Source organism: Drosophila arizonae, chromosome 5, assembly GCF_054131065.1.
Source record: "Drosophila arizonae isolate 15081-1271.41 chromosome 5, UAZ_ARI_1.0, whole genome shotgun sequence".
NCBI classification, from domain to species: Eukaryota; Metazoa; Arthropoda; class Insecta; order Diptera; family Drosophilidae; genus Drosophila; species Drosophila arizonae.
The window spans coordinates 6,790,844-6,810,541 of record NC_142925.1 but is presented as its reverse complement, the minus strand read 5'-3'; the positions used below and the strand labels follow the sequence as shown (position 1 = coordinate 6,810,541).

The following is a 19,698-nucleotide window of genomic DNA, read 5'->3' as shown; positions in this document are numbered from 1 at the left end:
TCAATATACAATATTATCTTTACCTTTAGCTTTATCTATATCAGGATCAATTGATATAAGATTATATGATTCAGAGCTATAAACAAATTGAGAATTGTTTTGTAAAATTTTGAGCAAAGGGTTAACTTTTGTTAGTTGTACGATTTTGGCCATATATTCCGTCAGTATATATTATTATATTATATATAAAAGTTATTTATTATATATATTTAATATGTATATATAAGATCATTGATTATATATATTTAATAATTATATATAACGATTATTTATTATATATATTTAATACTATATATATGTAAGCTACAAGAAAAGGTTTTATAGAATGTTTATACATATTTCATCTATACACTAAGAGTATATATAGGCAATAGTGTCTGTCTGTTTATCAGCTTCTCTTTTGAGCTACCTGAAGTTAAGTTCCTTAAATTTGGAATAGGTATAGGTATAGTTCAGGTTATATAAATTGGACATACATATGGTAGGGACTGTAAATATTAATGATGTATGAAAAACTTCGTCTGCATTTAGAAGTAACATAAGAAAAAGAGATCATCTCTACTTTATATAAATTGAATCTTAACAATATTGGTCCGCGATATCATATAGCTCCAATAAGAAGTATTAGGGAACCTTTTTTGAATTGTTGGTTTAATGAATTTCTGCGTATAAGAACGAAATTCTATAAATGTCGGCCTATTCTATTTTACGTTATTTATATAGAATATATATCTATTTATATATATCTCTTTCTAATCTTTCTGGATTATGGCTGATCAGCTTTTAGATGAAAGCTCGTCAAAGTCCAACTTCTCAAAAGGTTTCCAAGCTTCGGAGTCCTGATTCAACCTAATTTGGCGACAATTTCCATTCCTACTCAAGACTTGAGCTGATATTTCTCTAGAAAAGCGCGAGAGAGAGAGATTTTTAGACTGCAGTCTGTTCCATTCATAATTTTCATATTTATATATCGATTACTATCGTTATCGATATGAATTTGTGCACCGGCCTTAAGAATTGTGGCAGCCCAAATTTTCCCAGGCAGCAGGCTCGTGACATCTCTCCCAAAAACTTGGATTTGAACGGTTCAATAAGAAAGCTTTACGAAATTTGGTAAGCCCTATATATATATATGTATATAGAAAGATACTTAGCTTGATCAAATAGATGTACGTATATATAACATAAATAAGAAATTTAATAAGTAACACAGCCCAGGCAATTCTCTCTCTCTCACACACACACACAAAAACATAAACAAGTGTTTATGGCGGTGAAACGAAGTGGAATTGAAACATGAGAAACTTGGGCTTTGCTTAGACTGTCAGTCGTTTGTTTTGATATATTTTGCTGTGGCAATTTTCGTTTGATTTTTCGATTCTTTTTTTTGTTTGTGGTATTCTACAGAGGGAATCCTACAATATCTAAGGCAACTGATCGAAACTACATATATCTGAAATGGGTTCGCGCTATATGGTCTACTGGCGCGTCTACGTCTATGCGAACAACTTGTATTCGCTGCCAGAGGACGAGTCGCGCAGCTACCGCGAATGCACGCCATTGGTGTACAGGTAAAGTGGCATCTATATAGATATAGATCGAGTTATGTATATGTATTCCCTTTGCAGGCGCAATTCGGATGAGGTGCATCGTCTGCTTTGCTTTGCCAATCGTGAGTTGTCCGTGCTGCTGTGCAACGCGCAGGCGGAGCTGTTGACCGTCTTCGATGTGCTGCAGGAGCTGCTGCTCGAGGTGAACATGAGGAGTCTGGAGTTCAACATGTCGCTGTCCTACTTTCTGGGATCGAAGACCAGCCACTTTGTGCACGAGCTCATCAACTTTGCTCGCTCGCCCTACGACGATATGATTAGCTACGAGTGCAATGTGAGCTATATGGAGAGGCCCATCGAAATTGCTAAGCAGGTGGCGGACGGTATGGTGGAGGGGGAGGCGGAGGGTGATGAGGAAACGCAGCAGCAGAAGCAGCCGCCGGAGCAGCAGCCGGTGAAGCAGCAGCCGCCGCCGCAGCCGCCGTTGAGCACTACGAAACTCATGCGTAACTTCGTGGAGTTCTCCAAGTGTGTGGATGAGGATGAGTGTGTCGGCTTCTCGGCTGAGCTGGAGGCAGAGGATGAGGTGCCCGATGAGATCGAAGATCTGCTCGATATGAGTGATACGAATACGGAGTCACCATTAGTGATAGAGCTACATCGCCTGCTCGCCGAGCACAATGCGACAGGCGTACTGCGCTCCCGTCAGAGGGCCGGCCAAGCGAGCAGTGACCAGGTGCAGAGTTCGGACAACACTGCAGCGGCAGGAGCAGCATCGAACGGACTTGCAGCAGCAGCTGGAGGCGGTGCAGCGGCTACAGGCACAACTGGCGGCGTCTTCGACATGAATACCAATACCGTTATTAACATGAATTCGAACTCGAACTCCAACTCGATTTCTAGCACTAACAACAACAGCAACAGCAATGGCGCTGCTCCTGCTGCTGCTACTGCTGCTCCTGCTCCTGCTGCTCCTGCAGCTGCTGGCACATCGTCCAACCTGTTGAGCAATGATCTAGGCCTCGAGGTGGCCATCGAGCGCAGTATGCTGGATCCCGATATCTTTATGCCGCGGCGTGGCCAGCCCCTGTTGCCCACTGCGGGCTACCCACGCAACTTGGCTCGCCCAACGGACCCCAACAGCGGTGCAGCGGCCATGGCAGCAGCAGCGGCCAGCATGCCTCGTCTGTCGAGCAGCTTGCGTGCGGCGCTCCGCTCGCGGTCCCGTGGCTCCAGCGTGACGCCCAAGCGACGACGCACCACGAATCGCGATGTCGACCATTGAGACTAATAACTGAATTCGAGAGACCAATCACACACACACACACACGCACACGCACACACAAATACACTCTGTCATGGCCTTTGGCGGCACGTGTCGCATTATGCACATCTATAATAAATAAATAAAAGAAGAGCTTAACGCATTTAATATTGCATAAAACAGAATGAACTTTTTTTTCTTTCTTTCTTGTTGCTTTTCTGGAGTTAAAGCAATTGGCAAATCGGGGTATATTGGTTTAGAGAACATGTATGTAACGGGCAGAAGGAGGCATGGCATGGCTTTATGTATATACATATATGTATATGTATGTGAGGGATGAGGCTGGCCAGCTGAGTGGATGTAGCTATGTCCGTGAATATCTATCCGCCTGTATGTCTGTCCTTCCGTCGTTTTGTTCTCTCGTATGAACACATCGATCATGTAAGCCAAAAGAGCTGGATTAGAAATCTGTTCTTTGCGAGCTTTTTATATTTTCAACAATTTCGTTAAGTTAGACTTAAAATTACAAGTGATCGATTTTTATCGATAACAGCTTATAGTTATCTAGTTGTCGATCAGAATCGATTATTTTACTTATTATTAGAGCTAGAGCTTTCAGATTTACTGAGCAGAGCCATGTGCTGAGTACAAATAATACCAACCAACCAATAGATACCAACTCTATTTCAAGTTTCAAGTTTCAAGTTTAAATATTTCTATAAAATTGTTATAGCCAAAAAATTCCATCAGAAAAGTTAATTTAGAAAGCTAGAAAACAGCAATTTCCCTCTAGGCTTCAGCCCTTCCCTTGCCCTTGCCCCAGCGCAGTCGCTGCGTCAGCTGCGCAGTTAGCAGAGCCCGTGTGGATGCATGTGCATATGTTCTTTATTATATGTATGGTCAAAGGAGATGCCTCTAATGATGAGAATATTGGCTCTATCGCATTACTCAGGGTATCTTGTAGTCTGGCAATTTCGATTCGAGGATTTTTACTTTATTTTTAAAAGGTTTTTAGCATCAAATATTGATAAGCGTTAACGGTTAAAAGGATAACTGAAAAAGGGATCGCTCATCAATAAGGACATGCCATCGACGCAAATTGCGTGCCAAAATATGCCTTTGACGCATATTTTCGCTTCTTTTGTCTTAGCACACACACACACACGAAAAAGGTAGGGTCTGTCACGGTGCGCCTCCTTTGGGTGCCGCGGCGCATGAAAAATTGAATTACACGCACTTTTGCGCATAAAACGAGAGGCGAACGCAACAAAATGTCGACTAAAAAATTGCGACCGCTTTGCTTTTTAGAGTAATGGGAGAGAGTGAGAGAGAGAGAGAGAGAGAGAGTGAAGATGAGAGAGTGTGGGGGGTCGTCCTCTTGTGGTAGCAAATTTATGGCCAGCAAATCGAGTTAAGCTTTTGTTGTTGTTGTTCTTGCAAAAAAGGGATAATTTAATTGTGAATGGGCAACAGCTGAATGTAATTCAATGCATATTTGATTTTATGATTTAACAGGTGTGCACAAAAGGTAGTAATGCATGCGATGGGAACAACGCGGCTAAGAAATATTTAGAGAGGCTAAGACAATGTTGGCTAGAGCTCTGAGTCTGAAAAAGTTCAAAGAAGAGAGAGAGAGGGAGAGAGAGAGAGAGAGAGGAAGGCGAATGCCTTAGGTGCTTAAATATAAAATATAATCTATTTTCTGTTTTTCACAAATTTTTCTAGCTCTTTACGAATCTTAAGCTGCCGAGTGCCATTCTCATTTTATCGATATATAATCGAAGAGCTTAGATCTTAAATTTTTACTTAAAATAACAGTTTTTAAAAACATTAAATATTTCTGATACTTTCTAACTATTATGTTTCCTTAATTTCATATATAAAGCCGAAAGGCCATTCTGTTGGAAAACCTCTGCTGTTTTTTTTTTATTTCCTGGACCGCCTTGCACTCATTTGGACTGCCCCATACATCCTTTGATTAAATAGTTTAGACGTGTTAATTAATATGATATGAAGTCTATTTCACCTAATTTTGCCTATTAGTACATCTAGCTTAACTAAGAAAGCCATATATATATATTTTCATGTCTGCCAGTCTTTGCTTTTCTTTAATGATCCAATGGATATACCCATATCATTCACATTTGCAACACTAAAGAAGTGATACGTCTATTTCCCTGCTCCCCCTCTCTTGGCCTTTCATGTAGCTTATCTAAAATCCAAAACTTGACTGTGGCATAAATGTCATTAGGGGTATGCCTGCATTTGATGCTTGGCTTTGCTTGGTCTGGCTTGGCTTGGCTTGGCAAACTAATTTGCGTAATGTTGACGCAAAAAATAAAAACTTTCTATTTGAGTTGCCGACTCGCCCAGTTGTCCAATTGACGGACACGCCCACAGCACACCCAGCGAGGAAACTTCGCTGGCCAAGAAAGAGATGCGTAACGCTTACAAAAACTTTTGCAAAAATACCCTGGAAAATGGATGCAACTTGAGTGAGCGAGTTAGCAGAAGAACAGTTGAAGTTTGATCTGTAAAATAATTCATAAATTAAATATAATATATAATGTTTATATTAAGAAGCCTGAATTTCAAATAAATGCCAAAAATCTCCATCTTATTCCAGGGTATATTTAATGTCCACACTCAAAGAGCTTCAACTTTTCTCCTTCTTGTTACTTAGCAAACTTTTTGCGTTGCATTTGCCGCTTGCAGCTGCACGCATAATGGGGGCGTGTGCTGGCGCATGGGCGTGGCAGGATGCTTATTGGTTTGGCGATTTGATTGCAAAAGTCAGAAAAAAGTTTCGCAGCCCAGATTTAAGCGTCAAGTTTGAGTTGCAAATTGCGCAGGGCAAGACGGTTAGGATTTATATCTATATATATGTATGTATATCTATTTCAGTGTCAGATATTACGCATACGCACCGTTACACTTGCTGGCGAACGCATAAATCAAGCGCGGCGCGAACTAAATGGCGCAAATCAGCGCCGCTTTATGGAAGTTCTATGAAAATGAGGCACTAGGCAGTTGATACATATATAATATACATACATACATATACATACATATACATATACATATGTATGTGTGGGAGAAACTATATCTAAGCAGCAGCGGACAGCAGGCAGCAGTAGACATCATTATGCAGCTATAGCTTGGAGCGGCTGGATGGGGGCATGGGCGTGGCAGAGAGTTATGGCGCATAAATGTTTAATGCTGGCAACATTTTTGCAGCTTATCTTCAATTCAGCGCGAGCAGAAGGAAAAATGTAACAAATATAAAATTAAAATAATTGCCACATTTGCCGCAGCGGGCAATTAATCAAGAGCCGCAATGATATGTGACACAATTATGTAGCATACACACATAAGTGCGTGAGTGTGTGTGTGCGATGTGGGCGTGGCGTGGTGTAACCACACTCTGTTAGCCGTTTAACACTAATGAAGGCTGTTGGTGGTTGCCTTTAGCAACGTTGCCGCTGCCTGATTTGATTTATGCCCCAGCATTTTTCCACCTGAAATCAAGTTCGCTTTGCTTCGTATACCCAGTGATGAATGGCTTACAAGGGGCATGCAGAGCTTATATAAGTGGGGTGGGCTTTTCGATAATGTACATCATCTATATGACTCAATATGTCTAGGCATTTCGTCAGTTACTATTGCTCAATGCGAATACTTCTATCGATCTGTCTGCTTCTCCTTTCGTCTATATGAATGCTTCCATCTCGAGAACCTTTATGTAATGTATATAAACATATAGAATACAGTAGAATCCTGTTATAACGACATAATAAGGACCATCGCTATACCCGGAAGGCGCTATAACCGTATAGGGGTTATCTGGGGACCAGACTTTTCGTCGCTATAACCGTACAGACGCTATTAGCGGAGTCGCTATAACCGGATTCTACTGTATATACTATATAATTTATTTATAATTTTATAATTTATCTATAATTTTATAATTTTTTTTATAATTTTATAAATACAGTCGAGTCTCGATAATTCGTACTCCGCTAAATAGAAAATCGCTATAAATCGAAAAAAAAAAAATTCTATCCGCTTGCGAGAAATTCGTTCTCAATAATTCTGGATTATATGAATTTTTGTGTAAATCGCAAATAAAGTGATCTCTTTGCCTTTTCAAATTATCGGAATTCTACTGTATTTAAAAATGCCAAATATCAATAGCTTGACCTACGTTTTGGCCATAGCTCGAACTCTATTATAGCTGGCGTTACCAAATTCGTTATGTAAGTTTAATTATAGAGTACAGAAATAAAAAAAAATATTTTCTTTTTTGGTTAGGCATTTAGATCATTGAATCTCAAAGAATATTATGCTGCATCATTAAAAATGTGGTATATAAGCTTTCTTCAAGAATATGTTCATAAAAATATATATATATATTTTTTTTTTTTTCGAAAAGTCTGCCCATTACTCTAATTTGCTATCATAGCAAATGAGTGTATGAATACTTTCGCTGGACACTGTAACAGAATTTTAGAATATATACAGTCTTTAGAACAGTTCAATCATGCTTCTTTTAAAATTGAAAATATTATTTTATAGATATTTAAAAAAGAAATTAGAGTAAAGTCAAATTCTCGTTAGAAAGAAGCAGAGCAACTCAAGCATTGGATCTCTACATGTCTACATATCTATATTTATATATGGAGATTACCTAGCCCATCGTCACTCCGTTTAGGGTATCTGCTAGACATTCATTCCCTACTCGAAGCACGCTTCTTGGCGCTGTCGCTTCTCTAGTTTTTTCCTGCGTGTGCAGTCGATATCCTGCTGTGTCCTGGCTGCTTAGATTTCCGTTTGCGACACTTGCGGCCTGCAGTTGCCATTTGCCAACTGTAAAGCTGCCACAGACTGTGGCACGTATTCGTACTTGGTTTCCATTACATTTCAACGGAAGCCGGATGTTGAAATTGTTGAGCTGTTGCTGCAGCACTTGAAGCGCAGCTCTCTCCCCTTCCTCTCTCCCTTTCTCTCTTTCTGTCCCGCTCTATCCCTTTCGCCAAGGTAAGCTGCTTAGGGCAGCGCCTGGCAACTGGCAAAGGAAATTGCCTTGGATACGCCGCAGCAGATACACAGCTCGAAACCCAATCGCGGCATCCTTTAAATGCTCAATCAAAACTTAACTGAGGCAGCAGCAGCAGCAGCAGCACCAATGACTCAATTTACGCACTGGCACGCCCCCCCCCTCTCGCCACCGGCTAGGAAAACTTTCGAAATGCCAAATGTTAGAGAATATCTTTTTTTTAGCTGAATTCGCAAAAGTATTTGCCAGGGTCATAAAAATGCGTATGCAATCCGTTCGCCAGCTGCAAGCAGTAAGGACAACGCCAGCATTCAGCACTTAAAAAGTTGCGGTCCTTACCAAGTGCCAAGTGAAATGATGTTGTACCACAGGACGCGGAAGGAACTGAGAGTGAGTGAGAGAGAAAGAGCGAGGGAGGAGGCTAAGCCGGTCAATCTTCGTGTTCAATGTTATCGCAAATCGAATTTGACAAGCAAGCACCATGAAGATGAGGAAGATGAGGCAGAAGCAGAAGAAGAGGAAGACCAAGCAGCAGCAGCAACAGAAGCTTTAGCAAATAAATAAAAACTTGAGCTCTGCGAAAATTTATTGAGCTGCGCCGCAAACACGCGCCATATCACAGTGAAAAAGGTGAAAACGTTGAATGCCAAAAACATTCCATTCAATTTAACTGTCATCCCAGCATTTGAACTAACATTAAAAACAACAAAATCTGAAATCAAATTATATATTATTTTTATTACCAGAAATTTATATATTTTAAATTGGATATTAAACTTTGACTTAAGTGCTCAAACAATTTCAATTAAATCTTTTTCAATTTCGTTTTATGGCTCTGATGATTTATGACGTCGTTCAAGTAGTTTTTCAAAGTTTATTCACAGAGCTGAACAGGTTTTGTATTCAGACTCCACTTTTTTATGTTCTGTGGAAATTTTGATAAATTCAGTTTTTGTATTTTAAATTTTTCCGTTATTTTTCAGATCATGTAATGCTAGGAAAACTATTTTTTTTCTAAAGGACTGCGGAATCTCAATATAGTCTTCTCTTATCTCTCTGTCTTTATCTATATCTCTCTGCCTGTCTGTCTGTCTGTCTCTGTCTCTGTCTGTGTCTCTCTCTCCCTGTCTCTTCTTCTCTTTTTCTAATCTTTCCTCTTTCTGTTATCTCTCTGTAGGCCCCTTTATCGTCATTCTTTCTCTCTAAATAGTCAATTTTCTCTCCGTTTATCTCTTTTGCTCTCCTTCCCTCTCCTTCGGCATTTATTTTTCTTTCATTCTGTCTGTCCCCCCTTCCCCCTCTTTCTCACACCCTTGCCCTCATCTTCTCACTGCAATTATGAAAATTACAAATAACTGTAAGGGAGATATAAATATCCTATAATTATTTTTACATTTCTATTTTCTTTTGAAGTCTTCTATATTTCGAAATTAATATCACTTCATTAACAGCATCAATTACTTTATAACTCTGATAACGCCAAAAATAATTGTGGAATTGGAACTTTCGTCAAGTGATGAATAATCTTTCGCCTTTGCAAATCGACGTGAATAATATGTATAATGAAAAATAGATTTTAATAAATTGGATTTGCGCGAATGAAATTGAAATCTTATTCATTATATTGAACTGTCATTAAAATTTGAAATTCAATCACAAACTGTGTAAGCCAAGCATATTCAAAATCAATTTCCATTCGAGCTCACAGCTCCATGGTCGTAACCCCTAGCATTCACTGCCCCACGCTCCTGCTCCCCTGATTTCCCCTTCCACTACCCACGCTTTTCCTTTCACTTTTAGCTGATTTGCGCTGCCGGCAGCAGCGACTTTTCATGGCATTATGAATGTGTGCGTCATAAATCTACACATGGAAATTTTCTGCTTCTCCATCACTTTTTTTCGGGCTTACTGTTCAAAATCATGCCACATATTTATTATCAGTAGGCGTCGCCGTCGTCGTCGTCGCCATCGTCAGCGTCATCGTCGTCAGGCGCCAGCAACAATGTCACAAGCTGCAGGACGCTTATCGGCAGGGTCATCATCATCAACAAATGGTGGAGTGAGAGGGGGTGTCTAGGAGTGGGAGGAGCCATGAGCAGGAGTTGCAACAGTGAAGGTGGGTAAGCAAAGCATAAGCTCCATGGTGCGCATAAGAAGGAATGTGTGACGAGAGAGTAGGGATGAGGGAGAGATCTATGGCAGCAGGGATGGCAAGAGAAACGAAAACAGGTAAAGCAATAGAAAACGCTAGCAGGTAAAGGTAAAATAGTAGCGCAAGCTAAAGGAACTTTAGCAGAGGCTAAAGCAACAGCATTAGCAAGAGGGAAGTGCAGTGCAGCTCAAGCAGCAGCAGCAGCTGGTGTTGGAGTAACAACAAAAGAGTAAGCTCAAGAAATCCAAAGTAAGACTTAAGCATAGTTAGACGAGTTAGAATGGACGACAGTATTAACATGAGTATAAAAACATGGGTGGGCGAAGACTTAGGAGTAGCTGGAGACCGCTGAATTTTAGGGAGAGCCGAAACAGCAGTTAGAATAACTTTAAGAAAAGCTGAAATAACAGCAGCAGCAGGAGCAGCAGCAGCAGCAGGAGCAGGAGCAGGAGCAGCAGTAGCAGCAGGAGCAGGAGCAGCAGTAGCAAAAGCAGCAGCATCAGCAGTAGCAGCAGGAGCAGCAGCAGCAGCAGCAGGAGCAGGAGCAGCAGCAGCAGCAGCAGGAGCAGTAGGAGCAGAGGTTGCTGCTGAGTAGGGAGTAGAAACAGCAGGAGTTGCTGGACTGGTCGGCTGGACTCCTGCTGGAGGAGAAGGAGGAAGCAACAGCAGCAACTAAAATCATGAGCAGAAATTAAAATAAAGGGGGAACAAAAGGGGGAAACAGAAAGCAGCATTAGCTAGAGCAGGAGTAGTTGGGTAGAGAGTAGGGAGTAGAAGCAGAAGCAGGTACAAGACTAGAAGTTGGAGATGCAGCATCAGCCAGATCAGGAACAAATACTAAAAGAGTATCAGCAAGAGAAGAAGAAACAACAATAATACACAGAGCTAAGCACACTATTTTAAGTAGGAGTACTCGAAGAGGAAGAAGCAACAACCGAAGATGATGCCTAATTCAAAATTAGCAAGAAAATATTGCTAGGCTTAATAACCAGAAGGTACTACAAAAACTTGATCTGCAGCAGGAATAAGAGATAAAAAGATAAAGCCTGAGCAACAGCGTGAAAAAAGTTGGATTAGGAAATTAAATAGGATATGGAACTGGAGAGGAATTAGAGGAGAGGGAACTGGAGCTGTGGTATAAGAGGGTTAAAGCTAGCGGAAAACCGAATTAGAATATGGAAGGAGTGGGAGCTTCAGCTGGAATGGAACGACAGCAGCGAGAGTAGCAGCATGAGAGAAAGTGGGAGCTGAGGAGTGAGTCGCTATATATGGGTACAGAAGCCGATAGAAAAGCTGAGGCTGGAATGATGGCAGAAACAAAAGAAGAGAGAGAGACACAAGCTTGATGTGGAGAAGCAAGAAGATCTATGTCACGGAATGAAAAGGAGAAACGAGATGAGAAGCCAGAGGTACAGCAACAGCAGAGAGAAGACTGGAATAGCTGAAGCAAAAATTCTAGAACTCTTCTTTTGGAAGATCCAAGTAAACTAATGGGAGAGCATATTGAAGAGGCAGTAAGATAAAAAGATAAACAGGAGCAGTAGATGAGAAACTTACAGAAGTGTAAAGAAGTCTAGAGGCAGCAGGAGAAGTGGGCAGCAGACTAGCGCTAGCAGGAGCTGCAGACGAGTAATGATAAGCACCTGGAAAGCTATCAGGAGTGCTGTCGGGAACAGAAGCTGTAAGGGAGCATAGGTGAAAGCATTGACAACAAGCGCTGCAGCATACAGCAGCAGCTGAATGAGCAGAAGCAAAAGATCACATCAGAGCAGCTGCGGCTGACATGAGAGTGAAAGCCGATGCAGGTGCAAAAGTAAGCGAAGGAAATTAAAGTCGACGGAAGAGGCCAAAGAAAGAGAAAGAGGAAGTAAAAGTCGCTGCAGGAATGCAGCAGCAGCAGCAGCAGCAACAGACGCTGGTTGCTGCCTCATTTGATGTGCTGCCGCAGACACATGTAACGCAGCTGTCGCTGCCTCACGCTGGCATTTTATGGCTTTTGCCTTCAGTAAAGATGAACTTTTTGTGGCAACAAAGTTTTCATGCTGTGCGTGAGAGTGCGTGTGTATGTCTCTCTCTCTCTCTCTCCCTCTTCCTCTCTTTCTCTCTCTGTGTGTCACTTGGGGGCGACAAAAATTTGGTAATTTGTGCCTGAAGGTTAAATGTTAATGTCCACCATTACAGCACATTTGACGGCCGAACGAACGGGTTATGGAACAGGTGCCACAGTGCGTATGCGCAATATTGAAGTGGGGCTACGCTATGGGCTGGCGCCTGCCGCTGTGCGTTGCTAATTTGCTTGTCGGTGCAGCCCTCCCCAAAGGCGTAACCGCAATATTTTGTAGTTTGCTTAGGCGGAATAAACACAAAAGTTGCTCATAATTTAAAGAAGCGGCAGCCACTGTTGACAGACGCTCGGTGAAAATGTCCTTGCCTGGAGCTGTGGCCACAAATGAAATGCCGCAAAGGCAAACATACACACACACACACACACATACACACTTTGGGCCATATTTACGCATGTTGTGTTCGGCCATTAAACGCAAAAAGGCGGCTACTTGGCCAATGGGTTTTTCTTCTTAATGGCAACTGCAAATGCTGCTAATGTTAATTTAAGAAAATACATACACATATATACTAGCGTGCGTGTGTGTGCGTCTTGCGGCTGGCAGCATTTGTGCAATATTATTTGAAACGTCTAACGTATCTTTTTAGTGTCTTGCGGCTGCAGCCAATTAATTGCTTGAGCTGCTCAACTAATTAAAGCAATATACGCTCAAAAATAGTTGGCCAGATCCCGGGCCAGGATGAGTTAACTCATGCAGCCTGAGGCCTGACAAAGTAATCAATTATGCCAGACAGCAGTTGCCATCATCTTTAGCTTGCCACATTCGCCATTTTGTGCTTTACACTAATTGATGCTGCGTGAGTTAAACAAATGCGCAGACAGTTTGTTTCGCTTGCACATATATAGTTGATATGTATGTATGTATGGCCTAAGATAAATCAAGAAAATTCTTAAATCTTCAAATGCCTCTTCACTTCAAGATGTCTTCCCTCTCACTCACACATTCACTTGTATGCAACTTCAAAGCTGAGTTGTGCAGGACAGTTAATTATAGATTGCATACATATGCATAATTTATGTCTTCTTTACACTAATTCTTAGAGCTAACCCTGGAGACTACCTGTCTCGCTCGCACACATATCTCTAACTAACATACATGTGTTTGGCTTGCCCAGCTACCTAGATCTCGATTGCCTTTTGCCTTAATCCTTACCTCGTGCCTGCTTTAGCATGCATGAGTATGGTATGCTTGTCTCGCTCACACTTATACAACCGCTAAGCTACGTCTGTTCTCATCATTATGCATGCATAAAATGAAGTTTGATCGCTCGTGCGAGTGAAATAGAATTACTGTAGACAAATGCCTCTGCCCTTTAACACATGCAGCAAAGGCACACGTACACACATATATATGTGCGTATACACATACTAGTGCCATATAATGACTGTAAACATCTTCGCTGTAAAACGTGCTTATTAATAGACCCATAAGTGCATTTAGTTAAGAATATTCAGCTTGATCTTGAGCAGGATGAGCAGACACGCTTCTCGTGTCGCCTGTGACGTGACAAAGCAATCAATTATGGCAGTCAAGGAGCAGAGGTCCCTAAAAAACGTTGCCAACATCATGGTGCGCTCGCCTATTGAGCAGCTCCAAAAACAACAACAACGACAACAACAACAACAAGCACAATTAATTATGAACCAAGCGAAGGCTTTGTAAATGGCTGCTGTGTGCTTGTTTGTATTTGTGTTTGCGTCTGTGTTTGCCCAGGACAGCAGCAGAAGCAGCAGCGGCGCCCACCCGACAGCGGCGTCCTCTTGTTGCTCCGACTCGGGCTTTGGTGCCTGGCTAAGCCGACGCCTTGAGCGTAGACGACAGCATATGCTTATGCATGCCTAATTACGACAAATCCTTGCCTCCAGACCGAGGCGCCACAGACCAGCAGCAGCGCGAGAACAAGCACGCGCAAATGAAGCCAAAACACACTCAGGCACACACACACACACACACACACACAGAGACGCTTTCATAATTATGGGCGTATTTAGAGAAATTGGTTATTATGTGCCTAACGCCATTTGTCTGACAGAAATAGTTTGTATTTGTGAGAGACTTAGCCAGAGTTAAGCGCGAGGGCAGGTTTATTAATATTATATGCTTGTCAAAATATAATTAGGCCTTACAAAAATATTACAAATTATACAAAACATCATAATATACTAATTAATTTCTATTCTGCTACTATTTGAGACGGCTTATAAAAAATTATTATTTATTTAATAAAATTAAAAAATAATATGTTTAATATTTACTTTTATTTCTATTGATTATGGAGAAAAATACCCATTATATAAATAATTTTTAAATATGTACACTAAACTTTCTAAGCAGCCCTCGCTGCTCGTCGAAATGCTTGAAATTGTTTGCTAATTCATTATTATTGGCAATCGAGTCTAACGGTTAAGTATGCTATTGTCCCTACAAAAGCGCTGCAGTAATTAGCCAAACTTGCTATCTCTATATGTGTGTGTGTGTGAGTTTGCACCGTTAGATGGCCATTAATAATGCCTGCTTGTGGCGCTCATTATGCCGTCCGCGTCTGCCAATTGGCCATCCATCAATTGTAATTAATCATGCTACCAAAAGCTCCCCAAACGAATCCACTCCAAATATGCAACAAATTGATGCCCCGCAATTAGCCGCAACTATAAAAATACCAGACCAGCAAACAAATCAATGTGAGAAAAAATCGCACATGTTGTGCTAAAGCACTCCAAAAGGAAAAGCAACAAAGCAAAGCAGCCAATGCGAGTGCTCTAAAAGTGCGCATTTAAATGCCCGCGAGGGAAAGAGGCAGCTACACCGAGAGGGAGGTCGTCGCCTGACCTAGACCATGAAGACAGAGAGTGAGAGAGAGAGGGAGAGAGCGAGTGAAGCGGACATCATTTGCGACGCGTTGACATCTTGTTGATGAGTACAAAAAGTCAGCAATGCTGTCATAAATTGCAGATGCAACAAAAATAAAAATAAACACAAAAGGAAATCAACACAAAAACAACAACAACAACTGGAAGCGCACTGCACTTGCGGCTTTTGTGTGTTTCACTAGCGGAAAAATCACAACATAAATTCATCAACACGGATTGACAATAGCCTGTCAGCTGGCCACACGCAATTGTCGAGAGAGAGATCGCGTGAGAGAAAGGGGGAGAGGGAGATGGAGAGGGCAGCGCTGCTGGTAGCGTTAAACAAAAGACAAGCAGTCTAATAGAAACGCAAATGAAGTCCAACCGCACAGAGGCCATTGCCACACACATGTATGTAAACAGTGTGTGAGAGGGAAGAGAGTATGATATACGCACACACACGCACTCACACTCGAGTGTTATTGGCATTGCTTGCTCCGCTTTACACTTGCATGGCTGAAGGAGAAGGCGAATGGTGTTTGCACTGAAGGTTGAGCACTTGAGTGTACCTCCGTAAGAGTACTTTCACATACATATAAAGCTACTTAACAGCATCTAAATTAATAAAATGCCATCATATAAATATACTTATACAAATGCACCTAGAGAAATATGCCTACAAAAGAGTTGTTATACAAATATACATATACAAATTCAACTATTGAAAGGTACCTTGATAAATGCGGCTAGACAAATGAATCTACTAACTTAGTAGTACTAGGGGTCTATATATGATCTTAAACATATATGATCTTACGTAGAGAAATATACCTACAAAAGGTTTCTTATATAAATATACGTATACAAATTTACCTATTGAAATGTATTTTTATCAATGCACCTAGACAAATGAATCTACTATCTTAGTAGTACTAAGGGTCTATATATGAGAATATATGTGCATATGATTTTATACAAAATTAGCTATACAAATGTCTATGTCTTTAATACTAATACAAATTTATCAATTCAAATGTATTTATGCGAACGATTTTATATAAATAAACCCATCAAATTTACTTATAGATTTTATATAAATAAACCCATCAAATTTATCTATAGAATTGTCATCATTATATAAATATACTCATAAAAACAAACAGCGTAAACAAATGCATATACAAACACATATGCCCTTATTCCAAGTGCGCTTCTTCTTCAATTTCTCTTTCACTCCACTTCTGTTTATTTGCCTTGCTGCACATATTCAAGGTTAGCATTGCCCGGCTCTTGCTCAACGCTCTCGCCTTCTGCTATTGCTTTTGTACTCCGATTCGTGGAAGATGAGCTTGACGAGTGCGTAATTGGCTGTCTCGCTCCTACACATAAACAAACGCGAATTGACATTTCCGTTAGTTTGCAGGCAAGCCAGCAAGAGGGAGTCAGTCTTGATCGTGTGACAGCGTGAAGAAGAAGTGATTCAAGAAAATTGTTATGCTACTGTAAACATATTTATTAATAACTGATAACTGTAAAGCTGTGCAGTGCTAAAATCGCATTGAGTGCATCGTTTAATGGACTTGTAAGTGCATTTACTAACGGCTGATTGCACTTGGGTGCTCATGTGCCTCAGCGAGTAGAACATGCGCTAAACTAATCAACTCGATTCTCGATTGCAAATTATTACAGGGTATTTGAGTTCCCATTAGCCAACTTTCTTTCACGTATGCCGCAGGCAGGAAAAGTAACGGAATTTTTCATTTTGCGCTCAGACAATTCCGTTAATTTGTGCTTGTTTAAACTTGTCGATGCGGCCATATTAATAAATATAGCCATGCCCATTTATAAATATACAAGAATAAGAAGAAGATCAAGACAAATGATTCATGATTCAATTTTTGGCCAAAATGCGTGGGCGTCTGGAAATGGTAGAAGTGGCCGAAAGGCAACTGCGAAATAAGTAGTGATAAAAAAGAAATGCGGTGGGGGAGGGGTGAGAGGAAAATATGATAATAATTATGGCAGTCATTGCCAAATAGGCAACAATTAAGCGAGCTGATATTCGCCTTGGCTGGCGACAATGAAAATAATGTCCATTGTAAAGAGATTATATTGAGAATTCCACAGAGCGGTTCAACGAGCAAGCGGGCAAAAGATATGGTGGCTGTTGTTGCCGTTGTGTGTGTGTGTAAGTATGTGAAAGTGGACGAGAAACGAAATTCTTTCTATTCAGTTGTTGTTCTTGTTCGACGCGAAGCCGTTGTAAATTATTGTGTAGGGTATATTGGTTCATTTGAGAGTTGAAAGGAAAGACTGTGTCTCACTCTCGATCTCTCGCATTCTTTCTCTCTCTCTTACTCTCTCTACATCTCTCTGTTTCCACCCCTTTATTTATTTCTGTCTCGCTCCATATTGTATTCTCCCGTTTTATCCTTTTCGCTCTCTCTCTGTCTATCGCCCTATCTCCCTCTCCCTCTTTCTCTCTTTCTTTCTTTCCGTATATGTAGCAGATATTATGAGTTTTACTATGCAGCCACCTAAAGCTGCTAAGCTAGATTTCAATTATAGATATCGATATCCAACTTAATCTCTAAATACCTTTTTGCCTATCAATACCTTCAGTTTATTCGCTACTGTTTGTGCATATATGTTTGTGTATTTGTTTATGTAAATGTGTGTCTATTCACTTAACTGTTTATATTTCAGTCTGTCTGCTCATCGATATATCTGTCTATATAGACAGATAGAGTTATATTTGTCTATCGCATATATGTATGTATATAGAAAGGGAGACTTCTATACATATATTTGTCTTTTTTCACCAATTTGTATACACCTGTCTGTCTGTTTGCTTATCTATATGTCTGTCTATATGGACAGAGAGGTATAGATAGATAGAAAGATTCCTGTCTGTCGATCTTTTTCTGTCTCTGTCTGTTTGTCCGCCTATATATATATATATACATATACATATGTCTGTCTGTCAAACTGTCTCATTATTTTGCAGTCTGCTCATCTCTCTATTATTGCAATTCTCAAAACTATACAGAAGAAGAGGTGCAAATCAATCTTTTTTTTTAAGTCTTCGATAACTTGGCTGCAAAAGCGATTAATATCGATATAGTTGTTATATATTTCTAAGTGCATTCCGTAAGTTTTATGTTATAGATAAATAATGAGAGTGTAATGTACTAAACAGCCCTCACACAAATAGACAGTCTCATATTTTTCTGTTTTAACGGTTAATAATACGTTAATAAGAAAAGGAAAAGGTAAATTTAAATTCTTTGCAATTTTCTCGTTCTCGCTCATCACTAAAACGTGCACTGATTAGGTCTTCAAGGGGTATCTCTTGATCATGCACTTCCCACCCTATAACGCTTTCTATTTCATGTCGTTGTTGTTGTCGTTGTTGTACGTTATTTTTATAAAACTCACCTCAGAACGGCTGATCATCAAAGATGTTGCCGCTGCCAGTCGAGAGGCCCCCCAAAAAAAATTCATTTTCATTTGCAACACGCTCGCGAGTGGACGTGTCGCAGTGCCCAATAGATATTCGCTATATAGCACACATATACTATACCCTATATATATAGATAAAGATATATATATATATGTATATATAGTTTATAGTGTTATCTTGCAGCTGCCCGTGCAGCTTGAAGTGCGTGCAACAGGACGTGCTTGTCTCGTGAGTGCGTGCGTGCGTGTGTGCGAATCGAATTCGAAATCGACAGGCGAAAAGCGAATCAAAGCTTAACTAGAGCTCAAAGTGCCGATAGCTGAAGTACGAGACGTGCCACCAAAGGCATGCGTATAGGTGTGCGAAAGTTTAACAAATTTCAATTAGTCAATTGCAGTGTGGCCCACAAGTGAGTGTAAAAAGCTGTAAAATGCTGCGTTGATTATGTAAAATAAATATATGCAAAATATATATATGTATATATGTATATGTATATATGTACATGTGTATACATATTGAATATAAGGCTGCTCACAAATGTCACCTGGTAGCTACACCTTGCTTTGCCGCCCACCACGCAGACAGAGAGAGAGAGAGAGGGAGAGAGAAAGACGGAGAGAGAAAGAGAGAGAGAGAGCGACAGCAACCTCGCACAAGCTGTCAAAATTATTGAAAATTTTTTAAACAATTTTTGTTATTGTTGTATGAGAACATAAACATTTTTGCTATAATTGAATTTATATATACTAAAAAAATTTTTCTGTATATATGTATATGTGTATATCATATATTTTTTTATTTTTAATTTGAGTTGATCTTTAGTTAGATTGCTCATACGCCGCGTTTGCCGCAATTTTATTTTTAGTTTTTATTCAATCAGCGACATTTTTACTCAATTTTTCGAAAGCTTTTTTGTTTTTATTTTTATTTTCATTTATTTTTTTTTTGTTTGCCTTGCGCTGTGCGCTTTTTGGGCTCGTTTTTTTTTTTTTTGTTGTTTAATTTTCTTTGTCTGTATTTGCTTTTGGCTATTCCCTTTGTTTTCGCTTCACACCTGAATTGTTTACACTTCATTTCGATTGCTGTTGTTGTTGTTACTGTTGCCTTTTTGTTCATTGTTTTGAATGAGCGAAATTAAAGCAAATTTAAATGCCAATCGATTCGGTAGCATGAAAAGCACTTTTTACCCCAGTCCACTTAATTCACATCCGCCCGAAAGTATGCAACAGTTTCTCTTA

The 19,698-nt window shown here is 40.2% G+C and overlaps 2 protein-coding genes across 8 annotated transcripts in view; both read left to right on the top strand.

The window, feature by feature from the left end:
• Window positions 1-317: 317 nt before the first annotated feature.
• On the top strand, window positions 318-2,999 carry LOC108614871 (uncharacterized). Of its 2 annotated transcripts, none has more exons than XM_089471071.1 (3): window positions 318-1,113; window positions 1,408-1,571; window positions 1,629-2,999. In XM_089471071.1, the coding sequence occupies exons 2-3, from the start codon at window positions 1,459-1,461 to the stop codon at window positions 2,833-2,835; spliced, it is 1,320 nt and encodes a 439-aa protein (XP_089327197.1). In that variant the 5' UTR covers window positions 318-1,113; window positions 1,408-1,458; the 3' UTR covers window positions 2,836-2,999. The 2 variants fall into 2 exon arrangements, with proteins under 2 accessions (XP_089327197.1, XP_089327198.1); XM_089471072.1 differs by lacking the exon at window positions 318-1,113 and adding an exon at window positions 1,144-1,323.
• A 13,558-nt stretch (window positions 3,000-16,557) lies between these two features.
• The window catches only part of tn (tripartite motif containing protein thin), a 40,257-nt gene continuing 37,116 nt past the window's right edge, over window positions 16,558-19,698 (top strand). For 5 of the 6 annotated variants that reach the window (XM_018011716.2, XM_018011715.2, XM_089471544.1 and 2 more), the window contains exon 1: window positions 18,491-18,869. The gene's annotated coding sequence lies outside the window, so the exon portion shown is untranslated. Of the gene's footprint in view, window positions 16,580-18,490; window positions 18,870-19,698 lie in introns of those variants that run through there. The other variant, XM_089471542.1, reaches the window with a different exon arrangement.

Bases quoted from the DNA above. Each gene is read 5' to 3' on its own strand.
- LOC108614871 (XM_089471071.1), top strand. From the start codon at position 1,459: ATGGGTTCGCGCTATATGGTCTACTGGCGCGTCTACGTCTATGCGAAC. The intron at 1,572-1,628 runs GTAAAGTGGCAT...TTCCCTTTGCAG, and splicing joins TGCACGCCATTGGTGTACAG to GCGCAATTCGGATGAGGTGC.